Source organism: Rattus norvegicus, chromosome 19, assembly GCF_036323735.1.
Source record: "Rattus norvegicus strain BN/NHsdMcwi chromosome 19, GRCr8, whole genome shotgun sequence".
Lineage (NCBI taxonomy): Eukaryota > Metazoa > Chordata > Mammalia > Rodentia > Muridae > Rattus > Rattus norvegicus.
The window spans coordinates 46,506,105-46,526,883 of record NC_086037.1 but is presented as its reverse complement, the minus strand read 5'-3'; the positions used below and the strand labels follow the sequence as shown (position 1 = coordinate 46,526,883).

The 20,779-nt window shown below is 42.2% G+C and overlaps 1 protein-coding gene across 3 annotated transcripts in view; it reads left to right on the top strand.

Moving 5' to 3' along the window:
- Ttc29 (tetratricopeptide repeat domain 29) overlaps nucleotides 1-20,779 on the top strand; it is a 218,366-nt gene that overhangs the window by 128,008 nt on the left and 69,579 nt on the right. For 2 of the 3 annotated variants that reach the window (XM_017601216.3, NM_001013890.1), the window contains exons 9-11: nucleotides 2,305-2,396; nucleotides 12,831-12,954; nucleotides 19,909-20,137. In XM_017601216.3, coding sequence (XP_017456705.1) covers nucleotides 2,305-2,396; nucleotides 12,831-12,954; nucleotides 19,909-20,137 — 445 coding nt within the window. Of the gene's footprint in view, nucleotides 1-2,304; nucleotides 2,397-12,830; nucleotides 12,955-19,908; nucleotides 20,285-20,779 lie in introns of those variants that run through there. The other variant, XM_063277892.1, reaches the window with a different exon arrangement.

Here is a 20,779-nt window from a genome sequence, read left to right as displayed (position 1 = left end):
CTCTCTACCACCATGAAGAAGCCACACGATAACTGGGACCATGAGAGAGCTTTGCTGTGTGAGCCGGGCTCATGCCCTAGAGAAACCTGCTTCAGGTTACTGCTGATTCACATACATGTTAGTTTGTCTGCACTAACACATAAATGTTCTCAGGGCTGCAAACAAGTCACCATTATAAGATTCCGTAAAGATTCTGTAAAACAGGGCCAGGGCCAGGGTGGAAGTTCTTATTGAAAGAAAGCAAATGAACTATTTTAGGTATAAAATATATTAATAATTAGCCTTTAATTTGAGATTTTAGAATGTCACCTAAAAATATGCGGACCAAAATAAAGTCTCTTCCAAGGTGTTTTTATACATTAACTCAACAAGGTTTCTTACAAATTTAAAAAGTTCAGTGGTTCCATCTCATACCTCAGGACAGCTCCTGTGAAGGCATCTCAGGTTAGCCAGAGAGCTGTCGACTGTGAGGCAGAATGAACAGTATGTCCTCAGGTTTCTACGGAGCTTCATTAAGAGGCCTCAGAATAAGGATCAATGCTACTGACTGTATATTTTTAAATTGCTAAGGGAGGGCTAGAGATGTGGCTCTGTAGGTGAAGTGCTTACTGAGCAAATGTAAGAGCCTGAGTTACGACCTCCAGCGCCCACGCACAGCCAGTTGTGGCAGAGTGCATCTGTAGGCCCAACATCCCTGCGGCAAGATGAGAGGCGCAAGTCCAAGGAAGTGCGTGGCCCAGCCTGATTGTGTTACATGGTGAGAACAGGGTGGAGGAGAGCTCTGAGACCTGCAGCTGGCCCCTGGCCTCCACACTCATGCCATGGAGTGTGTGTGCTCGCAATCACACACATGAACACACACACACACACACACACACACACACACACACCCCACTCACATTCACACACAGACAAAAAAAATGATGAAAATATATGCATTCTTTTTGCTTGTTTTTTTGAACATCATTAGCATAAAACATTAGCAAGTTGGAAAGTTGTTAGTGGAGTACTCATTTATACACAGGATAAACCATGACACTATATCTTATAAATAAATGCAATCCTTACATGTGAATTAAAGTTATTGAACGTGTTTTCAAAATTTAGGACTTTGGGGGCTCAATAAGACTCAAAACCAGGGTTGGTATGGACCCACAGAGAGGTCTTAGCTTGAGTGATCCCTTACAAACCACAGATCTGCTTCTGATGAGGGGTCATGGGGTCTCACTGGAGTCATTTCCCAAATGTTAACTTGGAAGAAATAAAGATAAATGTGACATAAAAACAGACGGGGGCGTGGGAAGGAAAGAGACAACACAAGTGGGGAAAGGGGCTCCAGGGAAGAGACGTGGGTGGGCAAATACAAGAAATAGGAGGGAAAAGGAGAGAAGCGAATACAAGCCCTGCCTTAGGACTTCCACCTTCCTGCTGTCTAACTCAGACAGAGCACACCAGGCAGATGGATGCCCCACCCCCACCCACTCGCCCTCTCAAATGCCATAAAGTGACTTTCACTAATTCTGGCTTAGAAAATGTGCAAAAAGGATTTCCATGAAGGTCCTTGGAGACTTCCTGTGTCCTCATGTGTGTAATAGGTTGGGTCGAATAACAATAAGGAAGAAGAGAGGGTGGGGGAGATGTTGGTTTCTGTATTTTCCTCCCCTGACCTGGGAATAGAGGGGTGGGGGTGGGGGGTGGGAATTAGAAAAAGAAAATGACAGCGCACAGTGATGTCAGTGTTAAATTAAATTAAGATCATATGTTTGGCTATGGCAGCTTTTGATTATCGGGGAGATTGCTGGTAATGAAGTACATTTGTAAGAAATATTTTTAGTGTGAGCTATATACACATAACACTGCAAGACAGGGCTCTTCTGAAATGACAGATTAAGAAAAGGTCTATTGCCTAAATTCATTCTTTTCAAAGAGCTATATATAGAAAGAACATTGATATTTGACTACCATGGTAGAAGATTATGATAGCACTTACATTACTTTAGGTAATCGTCTCCGTGTTTTAAAATAATTCTGTAAAGCATTCAATTATTCAATTATTCATTCACAGCTACATTATATACACGGGATGCTTTGGAGAATTGGGATGGGGGAGCATTTTTACAAAAGGAAGAATTCCCTGTTGTGGCTCAAAGATGTATCCATGAAACAAACCATAGCACAGTCCCATGTAAACCAAGCCAACAAAAAGAGACCTTTTGGAAACTGTTAATTTTCATCTTCTCTGTTATGATGCATCCTCCTCAGATGTGGACAGTCTAGACACTCAGCATGTTCCTCTCCCCATAGGTGCTCGATAGATACAGTGAGATCTCCACAAGCTTGGATGATGAACTTAGCCTAGGGAGAGCCTACGAAGCGATGGCCAAGGTCTTGCAGAGGTAAGCCAGCGCAGCGTGGTCCTGCTGTCTCTGTGGAGTCACCCAGCTGTGAAAGACTTAAATTGTTTGAGGTCTGTCGCTTTCCATTACTGCCTGCTTAAAATTTAAGCAGTGCCCTTCTTAAGTGACCCTTTGGTCGGAAGTTATTTTAAACTGGTGTGGTATTGTAAAAAGATGTATCCAAAGTCTTCTTTGTCTGTTGTGTAAGCTCCCTTTTGGTTTTCTGTGAGTTTAGTGATGACCTTGAGTGAACCAGAGAAAGAAAGAAAAAAATCAGGTCACCATATCTCACAGGCCCGGAGCTCAGAGAGCCTAGTGCCAGGCAGTGCATTTCAGTGCCGTGACTTGCCTAACCTTTCCTGAGCTCTTCAGGCAGAGTTCCACTTAAACTTCCACCAGGCTCCTTCTGTGACACAAACCTGGATTAACAGCTGGGTGCAAACATTTTATTTGAAATAGAAAAGACTGTTTAACAGCAGTCTCTGGGAACAGCTTCTGATAGGTATCTGTTAGTGGAAAATATCCTGATTGCCCCTCACCTCCTGTACCACAGCCATTATTCATCATAAAGCATAACTGTGTGTAAGCCACTCACAATACCAAAGGTCCCCAAACGTGCAGTCTTGGTTTTCAATAGTTAACTTAGATCCAAACTGTAGCCTGTTCAAAATAATCGTAATGGTAGCAGGCGTAAATGTGCTACAATGTAACTTCAAGTTAATCTTTCATTGTAAATATATACAGGGCAGTCTGAAAAGGTGTGGTGTTATTGAAAGACATTGTGCCTATATGCTTCATGAACTAAAAGTAGAATCATAATACTAAATACTACATTCATGATACTAAATACATAAAGACTATAAAGATAAGAATCACTCCTTAAAATGCCAGTGCCCATGAAATGGAAGGTATCCTATATAATATCAGTTAAACATGGTCATTGTTGGGCAAACGTCTTAGAAGACAGCATACTGATGAGAGTATGGACATTTACTGGAGAGAATCAGGGCCAGCCACATGTAAGGGAAGTAAGCAGTCTGTCAGTGGGCCTTCTTAATATACATGGCAACCAATCCCCAGAAGACCAACCCAGCTTCTCTTGAAAGTTCTACTCTCCAAATAGCAACTAATATGAGATCAGTTAGTCTCCAACTTAATCTGTTTGGACGTAGTGTCCCTGTGCACTCCTCTGTCTAGTTCATTTCAGCTACTAAACTACTCACTTTGGGTCTTATCCCTGTTCCAAGCCAGCAGAAAACAGTTGGGTTTGTTGTATTCGTGGATGTATATGTATGTATAAGGAGTTTTCTTGTGTTGTTTGTTACTGTATATGTATGTGTAGTGTGTGTGCATATGTGTACACACATGTGTGTATGTGTGTGTGTGAGTGTGAGTGTGTGTGCATTGCATGTATGTCTGATGCTCACAGAAGCCAGAATAGGAGAGTGTACGATCCTCTGGGACTAGAGTTATATGGGATTGTCAGGAATCCTGTGTGTGCTAGAAACTGAACCCTGGTCCTCTAAAACAGCAGTCAAGTACTCTTCCTGTTGTACTCTCTTTCTGTTCCCCAGAAAATCATTGGACTCCTCATCTTTGTAATGACAAGCCTGACCTAGGTTTGCCCAGTGATATTCTGTGTTCCTTCACATGCTTATAAAATAATTCTCACAAAACAAAATGGCCATTACATCCTACACAGCTCAAGAGGTGAAACCCTCGCAGGAATGTTTCCCTTCAAAAGCCTCCTTTAGCTTTTGCTAGGTCACAAGATAAACATGTTTTTGAAACATTTAGATGCTAAAGGTTGGCTTCAAATTATCTACAAAGGTTCACTGTATGTCTCATCTGGGATATTTCAGTTTGTAATTCAGAATTCAAATTCCTCATCTGTCCAGTCAAAGCTGAGGGGACAGATTATCAGTGTAAAATCCTAACAATGTGGCAGCTTTGAAAGCACAGATAATCACATGTTTGAGGTGGGAAAGGCTGGACCTGTCCATGACAGGCCGAGAGGTGGGAAGCTTCTCAGGAGTGAGGGAAGTTTTTTTTTTATATTCTCAGCAGCATGGAAAACAGAGCTCTGGGGATGGGCCAGTTGAGAAAGTGCATAAAGACCTGAGTTCAGACTGCCAGCATCCACATAAAGGCCAGGAATGGTGCTACATGCTGTAATCCCGCACTGTGGAGGGCAAGATAGGCAGAACCCTGGGGCTTACTGGAGAGTTAGTCTAATTGATGAGCTCCAAGTTCCATAAGAGACCCTGTCTCAAAAAAATAGTGTGGTGAGCAATTGGGGAAGACTCCTAGCATTGTCCTCTGGTAGACACACACAGACACACACACACACACACACATATACACACAGACACAGACAGACACACACACACAGACACACAGACACACACATACATACACACACAAACATACACCCTCACACAAACATATACACACACAAACATACACACACAAGCATACATACACATACAAACATACACACTCACACAAACATACACTCACACAAACATACACACTCACACAAACATACATACACACACATTCACACAAACATACACACACACACAGAGTCATGCACACATGTACACAGGGAGGGGGAAGAAAGGATAGATAGATAGATAGATAGATAGATAGATAGATAGATAGATAGATAGATAGATAGATAGATAGATAGATAGAAGAAAGAGGTGGGGAAGGAGAGGGGAGAGAGAGACAAAGAGACAAAAACAGATTCACATCTTGTTTTATGCCAAACAAAACTAATTCCACTTACAGAAATTACCCTCTCCTAAAGTACAGTAAAGATTGTGATGATTTGTGCACAGACAGACAAGCATCCTTAATTCTGTAATGTCCTGTAGAACGCGGGAGTGCACAGGCATGCTTCTTCTGCAGTCACAGGAGAAAATGTCCCAGGCCATGATCTCCCCAAGGCAGAGCTGCCAGTTTGCAGCTCTGGCTCAGAGGAACACAGGTCATGGGCAATTATGTCCTATTAACATTTCTTCAGTGTTCATTCAAACACAACGTTCTACACAAAAAGCATTGCTATTTGGAAATCTTTGGTTTAAACCAGCCTATTAAAGTCAAAAGCTTTGCACGTTTCGTGGTCATTTTAAAGAAATTGATAAACACGTCTACACACGTGTATTGGTACATACATGTTGAATCCATTCACAGTACTCAACTCTCCCTCTGTGCTTAGCAGTATCACGCACAAGAAGTAACATGGGCAAAATAGAAGAAATCATGGCCGAAGTGGCTGAGAAATAAATCGGGTTGTGTGTGAAGCTTAGCATCTCCCTAAATCTCTTCTTTTCTAACCTGCATGATTGGAACAGTTCGCTAATGGCAGCCCTACATCTATAAACATATTTTATCTCTCTGAGAAACAGAGGAGGATGCCATGTCTAGGATAAGTGGGTGTCCGAGGCCCTCAGCTGAGTGTGCATGCGAGGTCTATAAGCTGGAAGCTTCTAAAGTGCTTACAAGAATTTATACTAAGCCTTCATTTGGGAAACACACCACGTTCTCTCAGGATAGGATTTGGACATATGAAGTTACCCTTTGGCGATGCTCAAGCCAGACTGGTGTGACTTATTAAGGAAAGCTTCAATAGTGAGCAACCCTTTGGCTATTAGTGAAAATAATATCTGCTATATAAGGGCTTAAGCAGCATAAAAAAATTTGCAATGTCATTTCTTCCTTACTTGCCAGAGTAGTGAAGAAAAGAGTCAATTCTCAAAGAGCCTTGTGCCACTACTCTGAAAGTCCGTTGTGATTCATAAAGGAAAGGGGATATGAGATATTACCAATACTATTTATCGTCATTGTCATTACTACCGTAGCCAGAGGTTGTCCACGTGCACACAAAGCAGGAAAACCCTTGATTTTCCTTATGGAATGCATATGCTTGTATATTCTCACTTACTCAACTACTCCATTTGTTGAGATGCCACAGCTCTTCAACAGAAGCAGAATAGCTCCCTCAGAGAATGTAGAGAAGAAGGAATCCTGCAGAGCCGCATTCGAGTTGGGCACAGCCACCCTGCTTCTGGGTTTATTCCATGCCCGTTGTAAATTTTCTCACACACTTGAGTTAAATGATTTCCTGGAAAACTTTCCACAGTGGAGATCTTCAAATAAATTCCAGCAAAGTTTCCAGTGTGAAAATTACCTTTCTGTTATAGCCAGAGATTAATTTCTCCTTGCTTGAGAGAGACGACACGCCCTAGTAATTTTCATATATTCTCGAAAATGAAACATCCAGGCTTTGGAGTGAAATTTGCTAAAAATGACATCGGGAAAAAAAAGACCACGAGAAACATTTCTATTAATTCGCGGAATTAAGAATGGCTTTTCTAATTCCCTCCTGTGCGGGTCCCATTGGCCTTATTACTTTCATCTGTGGCCCACAAACTTGGTGGCACAATCAACAAAGCCCTCTGTGGCCGTTCCTCTCTGCTCTCCTTGATTTCTTCTCCCTGAGTAAATGATTAAGTTTTCATGCATTGGTTCAACCAAAATCTATGCTCAGTCAACCACATCCTTTATTGATTACTTCTTCAGCAAACACTAGGCCAAGTGTGGTATACATAATTGGACAGTTGTCAGGGGAACGTGGGTGTTAACGGTCCTGTTTTCCCAGTTGGAAACTGGAATCACCTTGATACACAAATATTCTGCCCTGTGTCATTTTCATCCTTTGGACCGAGGAGTCCAGGTCCTCGGAATATATGTCTTTAACTCTCTGAGGTCTGCTTCAATGAATTTAATGATTATATCATATAATCTGCTGTTGAAGTTGCACCTGTGCACTGCATATAGGAAAACTGGAATTAATATTTGTCTAACATTTTAACCTTGTCTTTGAACTTATATAAATAATCTGTAGCCTTCCTTTAGAAAGAGAAATTGATTCCCACCTTGCGCCAAGGACAGACTCGCTCCTAACTCTGCTGTTAATGCCCACGTTTGCAAGCTTTCTCTGCACCCTGGTTGTTTATGTCTCCGTAGCTGGATGGGTGGCCTCGATGTGGGGCTGCACACTCGCGGAGTGGAGAGTATAACTTGCAACCAGAGGACCTTCGCTACCACTGCTTTGGAACAAAGTCCAGGATGATTCTGCGGGTTTGGGAAATCATTGCTCGTGGCGGACTGGAGAGAAAGAAATTCTAAATGCCCAGTAGTCACTATATTTATACTGTGTTGTGTTTTTCCCGCTACACTTGTTTTTGGACTGCTGTTTGAGTACAATATGATTTAACTATCCTCAACTGGCCAAGCCTAATCTAAAACTGTACTTCTATCCAAAAGCATACCCAGTTTTTAAGGAACATTAAACATACATAAGCTCTACTGATCTAGTTTAGATAAATGGCAACAGTGAATTTTCCTACGGTTTTTAAAGTAAAGATGTCGCCTTCTCTATTGCGATGTCATAGTGTGCCAACGAGCTTGAGGAGTTAACATCGTGTGCTGAAATAGTCTCAAACATAGAAATATTATTATTATTATACTCTATATTTACTATTATTAATTTGTATTCTATTGGCTTATATACTTTATGCTTGTTTGATTTATCAATATTTTTCCAGTTCACCTTAGTTTTTGTAGACGGTTAATTTGTTAAATACTTTTTTAAAAACTTGCAATTATAATATAATTACATCATTTTCTCCTTCTCTTTCCTCTTTCCAGACCCTCCCATGTACCACCCACCCCTGCTCTGTCTTTAATTGTGGCTGCATATCTGTGTGTGTGCGTGTGTCTGTACATACATATTCCTAAACACAATGCAACCTGCTCAGTTCGTGTAGTGTAGCAATCCCAGACAAAGAACCACAAGCAACTAAAAAATGCTGAGATCCGAAGAAATATTCTTCCCCGGGGAAAAGCACACAGATTGGTTGGCTATTCAATCCCAAATGTTCTTCCCTGAGAACATACACGCAGACAAACGTTTGAGTTAAAATAGCCTCTCTTTATACTTTAATGCATATTCCATAAACAGCATGAGTTTTCTAGAAAATCGACCCATCCCCCAGTCCGGAAGATGATTCGTGATTCTGGTATGAAAAAAGGAGACATGGAGTCACGAAAGGCAGGAATCGCAACTTTGGGGAGCATGAAATCCCATCTTATCTCTGCCCTGTGAGCACTGGTTTATCAACAAGAGGGAAGAATGTATTCAATCGGCTCTAACAGCCAGGGCTTCATGCGTCTATTGGGCTGAGCATTCACTACTTTATTGTGTAGTGGGCATTGTCACCGTGGATACTTAGCAACACTGGGTTTGTCTCTCATGGTAGTGTCCAGCAGGGCCATGGACAGTAACCTGTTACGTTGCCGACGGTCACTGCAGGATCCTGCCACATACCCAACTGCTCATTTACACAACTTCCACATCTGAGCTTTCACGATCATGTTACAGATGAAGAAGTGAGAGTTTTCCCTAGGTCTAGAAGTTTAATATTATCAAAATTCCTCATCTAAAAAAACAAAAGAGGAACACAAAGAGGACCTACCAAGTGTGCCTGTGCCCTGGCTCCTAACGGATGCCCCCTGGCTTTAATATCATCTGGCTGCTTTAGCAACACACTGTCCGATGAAAACAAACTGTCCAGAGCTGGCAAGCTCCTGCAGGACGAGAGCCTTTCCCTCCTACGGCCTGTTGCAAACAGGCACTCACAGCAAGGCTTCTACGGTAGCCTTGTTCCCTATTCTTTTGAATCACCCCAATAGCAGCACTTCATCGCACATTTGGAGGTCTACTTAGTCATTTTAAAGAGGGAAAATGGAGTCATACTTAGAAAAGAGCATTTTTAAAAGGGAGAGAATAAAAAAAGAAAAGGAAAACAGATAAAAATGGAAGGAAAGGAAAAAAGAAGGAAGGAAAAAATCTCTACATATAATCCTACCGTGGGGCAAAATTCACTAATTTATTTAATAAACATTTTTCCCTCTGTGGTATGACAGAATTCCCTAATAAGCGCCCATAAACATCATCTGCCTTCTCAGCAGGTGCTGCTGCCCTGAGACTGACACTGGAAGGGGCCTGCCTCCTTTGTAGGATAAGAGTAGCTGGAAACAGGAAAGGCAGGTCTGAAGTCCAGAGGCAAGCAAAGGACACCCAAGCAGGACAGATCTGCCAAACACTGGTGCACAGTGGGTCACACCTTGTGCTGTTACAGATACACCCAGGACAGCCACGCATTGTTGGGGGAGCAAGACTGCTGCATGGAACTCCGGGGGGCGGGGGGAGCGAGCTCTGCCTGGGCTCAGTGTCAGGGTGAGGTCAGAAGCAAAGGACCTATGTAGGCAAAAGGAGAGAGCAGAGATTGTCAGGATATGCAGGACAGTGAATGAGAAGGACAAACATCTGGAGAACGAATCTGGGATCATTATGCAAGGCCTGGGTGGGGAAATCTAGGATCATTCACGGTAGTGCCCCCTCACTGTGTGTGCAAGACCTAGGTGGGGGTGGAGGAGGAGGCAATGGCCCGTGAGTTAAACAGTGTACTGCGCTTCCGTTGTCTACAGTTCAACATGCAAGGGCAGCCCCTCAGTGTGCATTACAGTTTATGACCTCTATGAATACTCAGTTAGTATTGTGCTCATGAGATTTGACTTTAAATTCCCTCTAATTGCCTTTTAAGAGCAAATTTACCCTTCCACTACCAGTCTTGCTCATACACAGACTGTCAAATCAAGGCACTGCAGGATTCTAGCTATTTTGTGTCATTCATAGTGACTGTCACAGCTCAAGCCGCATATGGCTTTACATTTAGCCCACCAAGCTGACAGAGAAGCCTTTCTGTTATAAGACATCCGCTAGACTGTTAAAGTTCAGAGTTTGCCTGCTTGCTTGTGAGACACTGCTCCATGTATCTCAGGCCAGCCTGTAGCTCCCAAGGATGACCTTGAACTTCTGATGACCCCCTGTAACTCACAAGGATGACCTTGAACTTCTGATGCCCCCACCCCCATCTCTACTTCCCCAGTACTAGGATGGCACATGGTTGGTGAGAGGCTAGAGATCCAACCCAGAACTTTGATCTCACCAGACAGACACCCTACCAGTTGAGCTACATCCTTATCTCATTAAGTCCCTGACTAAAACTAGTCGTGAACTCCAAACATCCACATGACTGGTTTTCTTTGATGCTCAGCTCTCCTGTGGACTCTGTCTTTCCTCTATCCAACCTTCAGCCATGCCTGCCTGCAAAAGTATGTGAGTGACTACCCTATGCTGTGGACTTGGCTAGAAGGTGTGGGTCTCCTTAAGCATTTTGCTAGAATATAAACCACTTTATGTGTGCTGCTTTAGTGATGCCTGAAATATTGCTGCCAAAAGACACTTACAAAACAATATTTACTCTGTGGTGGGGGCATGGGTGAGAGAAGGGGGGAGGAAGGGAGAGAGAGAGAGAGAGAGAGAGAGAGAGAGAGAGAGAGAGGCTGACTCCTTCACTCACTACGTCACTCACTATGTAACACTGTGTGGCCTTACTTAGAACTTACTGTGTAGGCAAGGCTAGCCTCAAATCACAGAGACCCTCCCAAGTTCTGGGAATTAAAGGAGGGTACATCTAGCATTTTCACTTTTTAGAAGTTTTTTAAAAAAAAGATTTATTGAGACAGTTCATAAAACTATACTAATTCTTCTTTTAAATCCCACAAACCAGTGGTTGTGATACATGCACAGAATTGGGTAGCTATGACTACCTTCTGTTTCAGGAACTCTCCATTATTCTTTAAGGAAATCCTGTGTGGGTCATTAGTTACTCATCTTCCTCCCTCAGATTCTGGCAGCCACTAGCCTACTTTCTGTCTTTGTTGATTTGTCCATTCTTCACACGGTATAAAATGAATACACAATATATAATCTTCTGAGTCTAACTCTTTTCATGTAGTATTTTCAAGTTTTACTTGGTTTATCGTGTATTGGTGCTTCATCTTCATGGCAAAGTAATATTCCACTATATGGACCTACCATGTCCCGAGTCATTATCTAATTGATGAACTTTTCAGTACTGTCTACTTACTGGCTATTATTCAAAATGCTGCTCTAACATCAATGTGTGGGTTTTTGTGTGGACACATCACTGTTTCTCTTGATTGCATTATCTTGGAGCCAGATTTCTAGATCCTGCATTAACTCTGTGTTACAGCATTTGAGGAACTGTTGGTTTTCTAAAGCTGTGGTGCCATTTCACATTCATGCCAACCACCCTTAAGGCTTTACAAGGTTGAGTTTTCAACACATCTGCACCTAAGGCTCAGGGAGCATCATCGAAGAGAGGTTGGAAAGGCTCAGGACCAGGATGTCTACTATAAGGTTGTGTCTTCCATAAATGACAAGGAAGCTACACCCATGTAATCTTGACATTATGATCACTTAAAAAAGACTTGAAGAGTGACAGTACCAGCTAACATGCTGACATGGATGGGAGAGAAAGCTTCCAAGGCCCCACCCTAAACGAAGAGATGCAGGCTGCTGAGAGGGAGAATCAGCCTTCTCCAGGGACAAGCCCCTAGATAGGTTAGTTAGCCAATCTCAAGTGGTCAACCCTAAAAAAAGATACATATGAGCATCATTAAATGGGCACAGCAGGCTATATATGTATGTACATGTGTGCATATGTGTGTGAACATGTATGTGTGTATGTGTTTGCACATGTATGTGTGCATGTGTGTGTACAAGCACAAGTGTTTCCATGTGTATTCATGTGTGTGTGCCTGTGCTTATGCATGTGCATGTGCATGTGTGCATATGTATGTGTGCACATATATGTGTGCATGGGTGTGCACATGTATGTGTGCATGTGTGTGCATGCCCAAGTGTTTCCGTGTGTATTCATGTGTGTGTGCCTGTGCTTATGCATGTGCATGTGTGTGTGTGTGTCTAATGATAATTAAAGAGGAAGAGGATGTGAATTTTCAGAGGGAGTGGAGGGGACATGGGAGAAGTTGGAGTGGGGAAGAGGATGAGGAGGAGTTGCTGTACTTAGAATTCAAAAAATTACCTTAAAATTAACTGTGTTTTAGCTCATTGCATACTTTAACAGAGATTAGTGGGGTCTAAAGAAATGTGTGTGTGGGCTGGAGAGATGGCTCAGCGGTTAAGAGCACTAACTGCTCTTCCAGAGGTCCTGAGTTCAATTCCCAGCAACCACATGGTGGCTCACAAGCATCTATAATCAGGTCTGGTGCCCTCTTCTGGTGTGTCTGAAGACAGCGACAGTGTGTACTTATATATAATAAATGAATAAATCTTTAAAAAAAAAAGAAATGTGTGTGTTTTAAGTCTCACCATCCTGACCAACACCCACCATTCTCTCCAGGTAAGACACAAACCCCTTCCTTTCACAACAATGATGAGATGGACACTAACAGTTTCCTGTTTTACCCTAGCCAAGGAGAGATGACAGAAGCAATTAAATACCTGGAGAAGTTCGTCGTAATTGCAAGAAACAACTTCAAAAGCCTGGATGTGATTCAAGCGTGCACGATGCTGGGTGACATCTACAATGAAAAGGTGAGTGCTGTGTCCTTTGTGTGGAAAAGCTTGCAGAGGCTGAAGTCTGTTCTCAGTTTAAACCCGCCATCCCAAAAGTCAGTGTGGAAAATGCCTGAGACTGCAGGATGTAGCCCAGACCCAAGGCAAGGAGTGGAACTAGAAAGATCTCTTTCCTCCATCTGTCGTTCAGAGCTGTCTTGGGTACAGGTGACACTGCCATTCGGTGTACCAAGTAACTGACTGTGAGGAACAATGCAATAAATTCAAAGGCACTTTGTGAAAACTGTTGACTCTTATCAGCTCACTCTGACATTCTCTCTTGGTCCAAATTCTCTTTCTTTTTCTTTTTCTTTTTTAATCCAATTGGGATACTCCTTAGTAAGCCTCAACTGGAGAAGAAAAGAAAGTCCTGAGAATGATTACAAAGGGAATTTAGATGGGGGTTTACAGCATCCCAGGAACCACGATTCGTAAACGCACCGGTTGTAATATCAATTTTAATATCTTCAGTTGCCCAGGGTCTCCTTTAGAAACCGTATGGAAGAAGCCAGTTTCTCTGGTTATAATTGCTATTTTGATCATGAGTCAGATCTATCATTTTTTAGGGTAATTATATTCTCCAACTGTGTTCATGCACTCTGTGTTAATCTGAGTGCTCTGTGATTAAAAGCACCACTGTGGTATCCCACCGCTTGGGTGACAAGCCCAGCTCCCTCACTCATAAGATCTGGGACCTGGGACAAGTTATTTACACTTCTAGGTGCTTTGAATTTTTTTTTCATCTTGCAAGGATTTTTCATTTCATGGGGCTGGGAAGGGGATAGCGCAGGGCAGTAAACATGACAAGGTGCAACAGTATATGTGTCATGATGAAAGCCATTATTTTATATAGCAACTAAAAATGTTAATTTAAAAAAATCAGCACTAGGGGGCTTGAAAGATAGCTCAAAGGGTAAGAGTCCTTGCTGCTCTTGCAAAAGAAGCTCGCTTCCCAGCACACAAGTACTTATAACTCCAGCTCCATGGGATCTGACACCATCTTCTGGCCTTTGCAGCCATCTGAATATAGGTGATACACATAAACTCACATAGTCACACACATACACACACACTCAGAGACACACATACACACCCATGCACACACATGTACACACCATACACACACCATACATGCACACTGGCACACACACATATACACCATACACATACATGTACACACATGCACACACACACACATATATATACCACACATACACATACACACAGACAAACACATACACACATGATAAATAAATAAATAATGGACTAAGTCATTAAAGTGTCTGTTTTGCAAGCATAGAGACCTGATTTCAGATCCCCCACACCATGTTCAAAAAAAAAAATTAGGTAGCACATGACTAAAACCTCAGTAATGGGTGGGTCACTGGGGCTCATCTTCCGAGCAAAGTCAGTGAGCCCCAGGTTCAGTAAGAGAGACCCTGCCTCAAAACAAAAATGTGGAAAGTGGTCACAAGAGAAACTAGATGTTGCTCTCTGGCCTCCACACATATGTTCACACACATCCATGCACAGGTGCTCAATCCATGTGAACACAAGCATACACTGTACACAGTGTAAATACTGAGGGAAAAGGGAACTGAGTTAGTAAGGAGAGCAAGTTGGATTGTAGGAGTCTAGCAGGAAAAGTGTGGTGAGTGTTGCTATGACTGCTCACAATCATACCAGTTCCCTGTTACAGATCCCCCAAGAGTGCAACTCACTTCAAGTCCTCCAGACTCAAAGCCCTCGTAACAGTCCAACCCACACTTTAACCACTACACTGTGTTTTAGGGAAATGAGTTTGAAATTCATACAAATGAATGAAAGTCATTTTTTGGTTTTTCTGTTTTGGGAATAATTCCTACGAGCAGTCATGTCCTCTTATTTCTCTCAGTCCGCTGTTGCTCCCCTAGTTCCTCTGCCTTCCCCAGAAGAAGCCACCATCACAGCAGCGATTCTAAAGGGCAATTCAGAATGGGTTTTTCACAGCACAAAGACACCAGAAGTAGCCAATGTGCTGACCATAACACCATTTTTTTTGTTGCCCAGAGACCGCTGTGGAAATCCTGTGGAAGGAGCTTTTAAGGCCTCCTGTCCTCTCCATTCCCGCCCCCTTAACCTTTCCCCTGCTATCCTGCCTCCTCCTTCAGGACTGTCATCTTTGCCTGGCTCTGCTCCCTCTGTCTCCCACTTTGCTTTTCCACTGTCTGCACTCCATGTCCATCCCCCAGGACCTTCCTCTGTCTCATCATGCCTCATCCGCTGCCTCTGCCACTTCTCTGTTGACCTCCACATTGAGCTTTAGTCTATTTTTCAGGACAAAGTGGTGGTGGGCAGGGATGCCAAGATTCATCAAAGAGGGGACTGCATCCTCCCCATAGCTGAATTGACACACTGAATCAAAAGACACCAACAGACTCTTTTAAAGTATTGGTCTTCAGAAATATCAGAGATTATGAATGCTATGACTTTACCATCCACCAAACACTAAACACTGAGATGCCATATGACACAAATGCCAAGTGTCCGCCTGTTCCTCCCGGGTCAGAAAGACAGGGACTATGAGACAAACAGGAGTAATAACTTCATGTTCTCAAGTTTTGCCAAGTGTTTTTGATGTCACAACTGTGATTTATTATCTGATACTTTGATGCTCAAAGAAGAGTTTTATACCAAAAGATGGCATCAATTACTAAAAGCTAACTTGTATCAGTTTATCACCATTATAAAACTTGGAGGATTCTGGACATTCGTGATATATCACAAGAGGTGAGATCCCTTCTGCAGTTACTGTTTTATTGCCCGTTCTCTCACTTCTCAATTAAAATAACATCTTTAATGATGTTATTAGCAACAAGTTCCAAAATATAATGTTGTAAGACAGAAGTTGTGAGGCAAAACTGTTATTTGAAAAGCACTATAATTGGCATATTCTGTGATTATGGTCTTGCTTTTATAATTTAAATTAGTGATCTTAAAAATAGTCTTTATCATAGTGATACACGATTTCAATCTCAGCACTCAAGAGGCAGAGGCAGGTGGATCTCTGTGAGTTCGAGGCCAGCCTGGTCTACAGAGTGAGTTCCAGGACAGACAGGTCTACGCAGATAAACCCTGTCTCAAAAAATTGATATAATAAAATCAATAAATAATATTACTCTTTCCTTAATTAATATTTTATTACATAATCAGGGAGAATGGGCCACCCATGCCACTCTCTATATGTGATCTTTTGATGGAATGTTAATTGAAAATATGTAATTAATATAAAGTAGCCAAGTGAGAGAATTTTGGGGACATAATCAAGTATCTGCCCTTATAAGATTTCTCACTCCTCCATAAGATCTAAAAATAATCACAGTTAAAAGAACAGTAGTTCCTATGTTAAATTAGCAGCAGAAAAGAATCAGTGAGATGGCTTAACAGGCCAAAGCACTTCTTCACGAGCTGAGAATCTGGGTTCAATCCTCCAAACCAAGGTGGGAGAAAACAATTGATCCTCAAACTTGTTCTTTCAACTCCACATGTATGCAAGCCCAGTTACATAGAAACACCACACATACAGAGAGAGAGAGAGAGAGAGAGAGAGAGAGAGAGAGAGAGAGAGAGACAGAGAGAGAGACAGAGAGACAGAGAGACAGAGAGACAGAGAGACAGAGAGACAGAGAGACAGAGATAGACAGAGAGAGACAGAGAGAGAGAGACAGAGAGAGGCAGAGAGAGAGAGAGAGAGGATGTTGCCCTGACTACTGAGAAAACACTCATTTATTTTGAGTTTGCTTACTGGGCAGGTGACTTTTTAGACGAGGAGGAGGATCTGGTAGGAAACAGAATAATGCATGAGAATTCTATGATAGGCTTTGTTTCCAGGTCTATGATGTCACTGAGACGGAACTCTGGAATTGTCAGGGATTTTCAGAGCATTTCTTGCAGTTTTCCTTTCATGAATGCAGTGGTACCTCTAGAATTTGCAGCACAATCCTAAGCTTATATTTAAGATTGTCAGAACTGACTTCTAGAATCATTAAACATTTATAATAGAGATGACATGAAAACAAAGATGAACTTTAGACGGTTGTACAGAGTTTTAGAGGAGACTAAATTTACATAGTAAGCTTTTTCAAAGAATTAAGAATCTGGAAATATAGTACATTTATAATAGAGATGACATGAAAACAAAGATGAACTTTAGACGGTTGTACAGAGTTTTAGAGGAGACTAAATTTACATAGTAAGCTTTTTCAAAGAATTAAGAATCTGGAAATATAGTACATTTATAATAGAGATGACATGAAAACAAAGATGAACTTTAGACGGTTGTACAGAGTTTTAGAGGAGACTAAATTTACATAGTAAGCTTTTTCAAAGAATTAAGAATCTGGAAATATAGTAGACATTAAGGAAAACTCATTCCCAAAGGTATGTTTTTAAGAATGCTAACATCTGAAAAGAATGAATATTACATGTGCTTGGCAGTGTTTTAGAGGATTCTTCATTGGTAGAGGTTCATAACAGCTGTTTGTGCATCCAAAGGTGGGATACAAGGCCCAGTTTGAAGTGAGGACAGCTACCTAAGGGGAATCCTGCTTTAGCGACCACAGGCACTTGGGTTAAACATGGCCCCGTCAGCCTTTCAGGCTTTATGCTTCCTTCCCCTCCTCCTCTTGCTGCTGAGCATCAGGGGCTGCCACCAAAGCTCACCCACAGTGGTTGTCCCGTGTCTGAGAAAATGAATGCACAATGCTTTGAAAAATCCTGGAAGTTTAAATATATGGCCATTTAATTTATAGTCCTTGGTTTTTCCAAATTCAAACTCTCATCTGAAATCAATAAACAGCCCAAGGCTCAGAAATATGGCAGGAGCAATTAGACGCCTCAACCTCACGTCTTTTGCTTTTTAAGGGTATCAGTTGCAGAATTGCGGCTTTTCCTGTATCGAATCTCACTGGTATCTATCAAGATAATCTGTGTCTTCAGCATCCTTAATATTTGTTATGGTTCTCAATCATACATTATTGGAACACAGATGCAACCTTTGACATGGTTTTAATCAAATCTTCGCTCATTATAAATCCCGTTTTACGATAATAATGAAAGACTGAATCGCTTACAGCAACAAGCAATTATTACTTACACAATAAAAAGGGCTCCACATCAGTCAGCAAGTTTGGCAGAAGGGACAGTTAAATAGGGGGTCCACCCAGTCTGCCCTGTGGACACAGGAGCTACAGCGTGACACATGCTGCATTTGAGAGTAGCTACTCCTCACCTTGGCAAAGACCTCCTTACGACTGCTCATCAAAATGGCATGGAGGGCTATGGAGTTGAAGCTGCTTCCGTCTGCTGGCGTGGAGGGTGACGACACATTCATGGTGGTTCTAATTCTCATTGCTTTTACAAGGTATGGGAATATGGCTTAAAGTCTTTATTGCAAAACGGTGTTCCTTATAAAGGTTTCTTTTGAAAGGAGTGTTTAATCATGGTTTAAACATCTCCTTTTAGTGTGGGTGTGTGTATGCATGTGGAGGCCAGAGGTTGAAGTCCTGTGTTTTTCTCAGTCTCTCTCACATGGTTTACTGAAGTGTAGTCTCTGCCAGGACCTGGAGCTTGGACAATCTGATTATTCTACCAACCAGCCTTTTCTGGGGAACGCCTGCCTCCATCCTATGATACTGGGATTACAGACAGGCTGTAGCTTTTCTCTGGGTGCCAGGAACTCACACTCCAGGCCTCTTGTTCGCAACACAAGTACTTTATCCACTGAGTGTTCCCCAGACCCTCTGTTTATTTGGTTTTATACATGTTTACAGTGTGGGTCTTTTAGTGCATGGCAGTTGTTGAATGACCACGTCAGGAGCTTAACGTTCGTTTTCATCGGTGCTTTGTATGTGTATGTGGAGCCTCTGAATGTTTCCAAATGATTGCCCAGTGCAGAACAGGCTGTGGGAGCGGCAATCTCCTGCTGTGCTGTAGAACCCTACGCTGAACCGGTGGATAACTCGACCTGGGCTCCACACACGGCTGTGAAGTAGAAACTTGGGAAACTGGTGAAGAGAAAGAGATAGGAACCCCCCAAAGCACCTTAAGTCTGTGAAAAATAGAAGTTTATCCTTAAGAGTCTCCACAGGTATAGGTCAAACTGGAAGCAATTTCCTCCTTTAGGGAAAACCATGTGTGCAGACTTTTAGGAGGCTTGGAGGAGAAAGGAGATGCTCTTTCGTTGTCCTCAGAGGTGACATGTGACAGCTAATGACGTATATGAAGCACTTGCTCCTGGCCTTGGCACTTCTGTTCCCAAGGCAAGTGCTATTATTTGAACAATAGTTTTTTGGGTAGGTAAAAGAAAAACATCTTAAATTTCTAAAATTTGAAATGCTACAGTGAACTTACCAAAGGCATAGGCGTTTAAACAATCCTCTCCTTTGTTTCGGTCCTATATTATGATCATATGTTTTAAATGTAGATTCTCCCATGTTCTCAGCTAAACAATGCAGGTGCATTTAGGAAAGCTAAACGGTGACCAGAAGCAATAGAGACATGCATGTGGTCATCAGTTCCTGTGACTGGCTTCACATCAAACACCCTCGTGCTACAAGTGAAAACAGAAGACAGACATATATTTCACTGGATAAACACAGTGACAGAATCAGTAAGATTCTGTTGAAATCAGTGGCAATCAGTTCACTTTTCCTGCTACTTCCTCCTGCCTCTGCCTTTCCTGTGTTTCAGCTGTCCATCAGCTTTCTGACTGAATTAATTACAAGATCCGGCCCATCGAGTGGCCACTGCTCACAGAAGGCAGCCTTTTCTGATGAAAAGCCAGCCTCCCAGCTCATCCTCCTCAAAAATGGGTATGCCGAGGCAAGGTGACGTAATCTGTGAAGTGGGTAAGGTAAGAAATAACAAAGGTGACTTTATTCTCTTTCTCGCTAGGGGCAATACAACAAGGCTTCCGATTACTTCCAACAAGCTTTCAGCACCGCCATGGAGGTCACGAAAACGACGCTCATGGATGAAACCAAAGTCCACTATGGGATAGCCAGAGCCCACCAGATGATGCTGACGATGAACGGTTACATCGAATCTGCTGACATGAACAGCCTCAACTGCCTGCTGTCCTGGAAGGAGACTAGAACTCAAGTCGAATATGACCCCATTCTGGGTAAGGTTTCTGTTTCCAGAAACACTTTAGATTTTGTGTCATTCTTAGTGGCTAAGGCCTTTATCGGGTTTATTCACATGTTGGTGACTTGAACTTGCTTGGTAATTTTGTCTTTGTTCACTCATTACTACTTGGAAGTTGGTCATACTCTCATGTCCTATTGTGCTGGCAACGTTTAAGAGACGCATAAAATTGTGGACGTGGTCGGCCCTACCAACCAATCTGTCTCGGGTAATTCCCAGCAATCTTAGAGGCCACACTATGCACCAGACAGTTGTGAGGAATAATTTAAAGCAAGAAATAAGGCATGTGCAATCAACTTATGGTTTTTAATAATATCCAGTCATACAGCATACAGATGAGAGCATCTAGACTGAGGCACTAGTGTATATGATCTACTCTACTGATAGTACTTAATATTGTTTTTATTATCTTGACTTTGGATATTTGGGAAATATATTACAGCAGTGTCTCTTTCTACTACTTTGTCTTGGGAATAATTAAATTATTTTTATTATAAACAACCAGGGTGTGTGTAGGAGTCAGCTTGGAAAGTTAGCATCATTAGACCTGAGGGATGAAACTCAGGTCCTCGGAGGGGCCAACACCTTTACCCACTGAGCCATCTTGCCCACCCTGAAT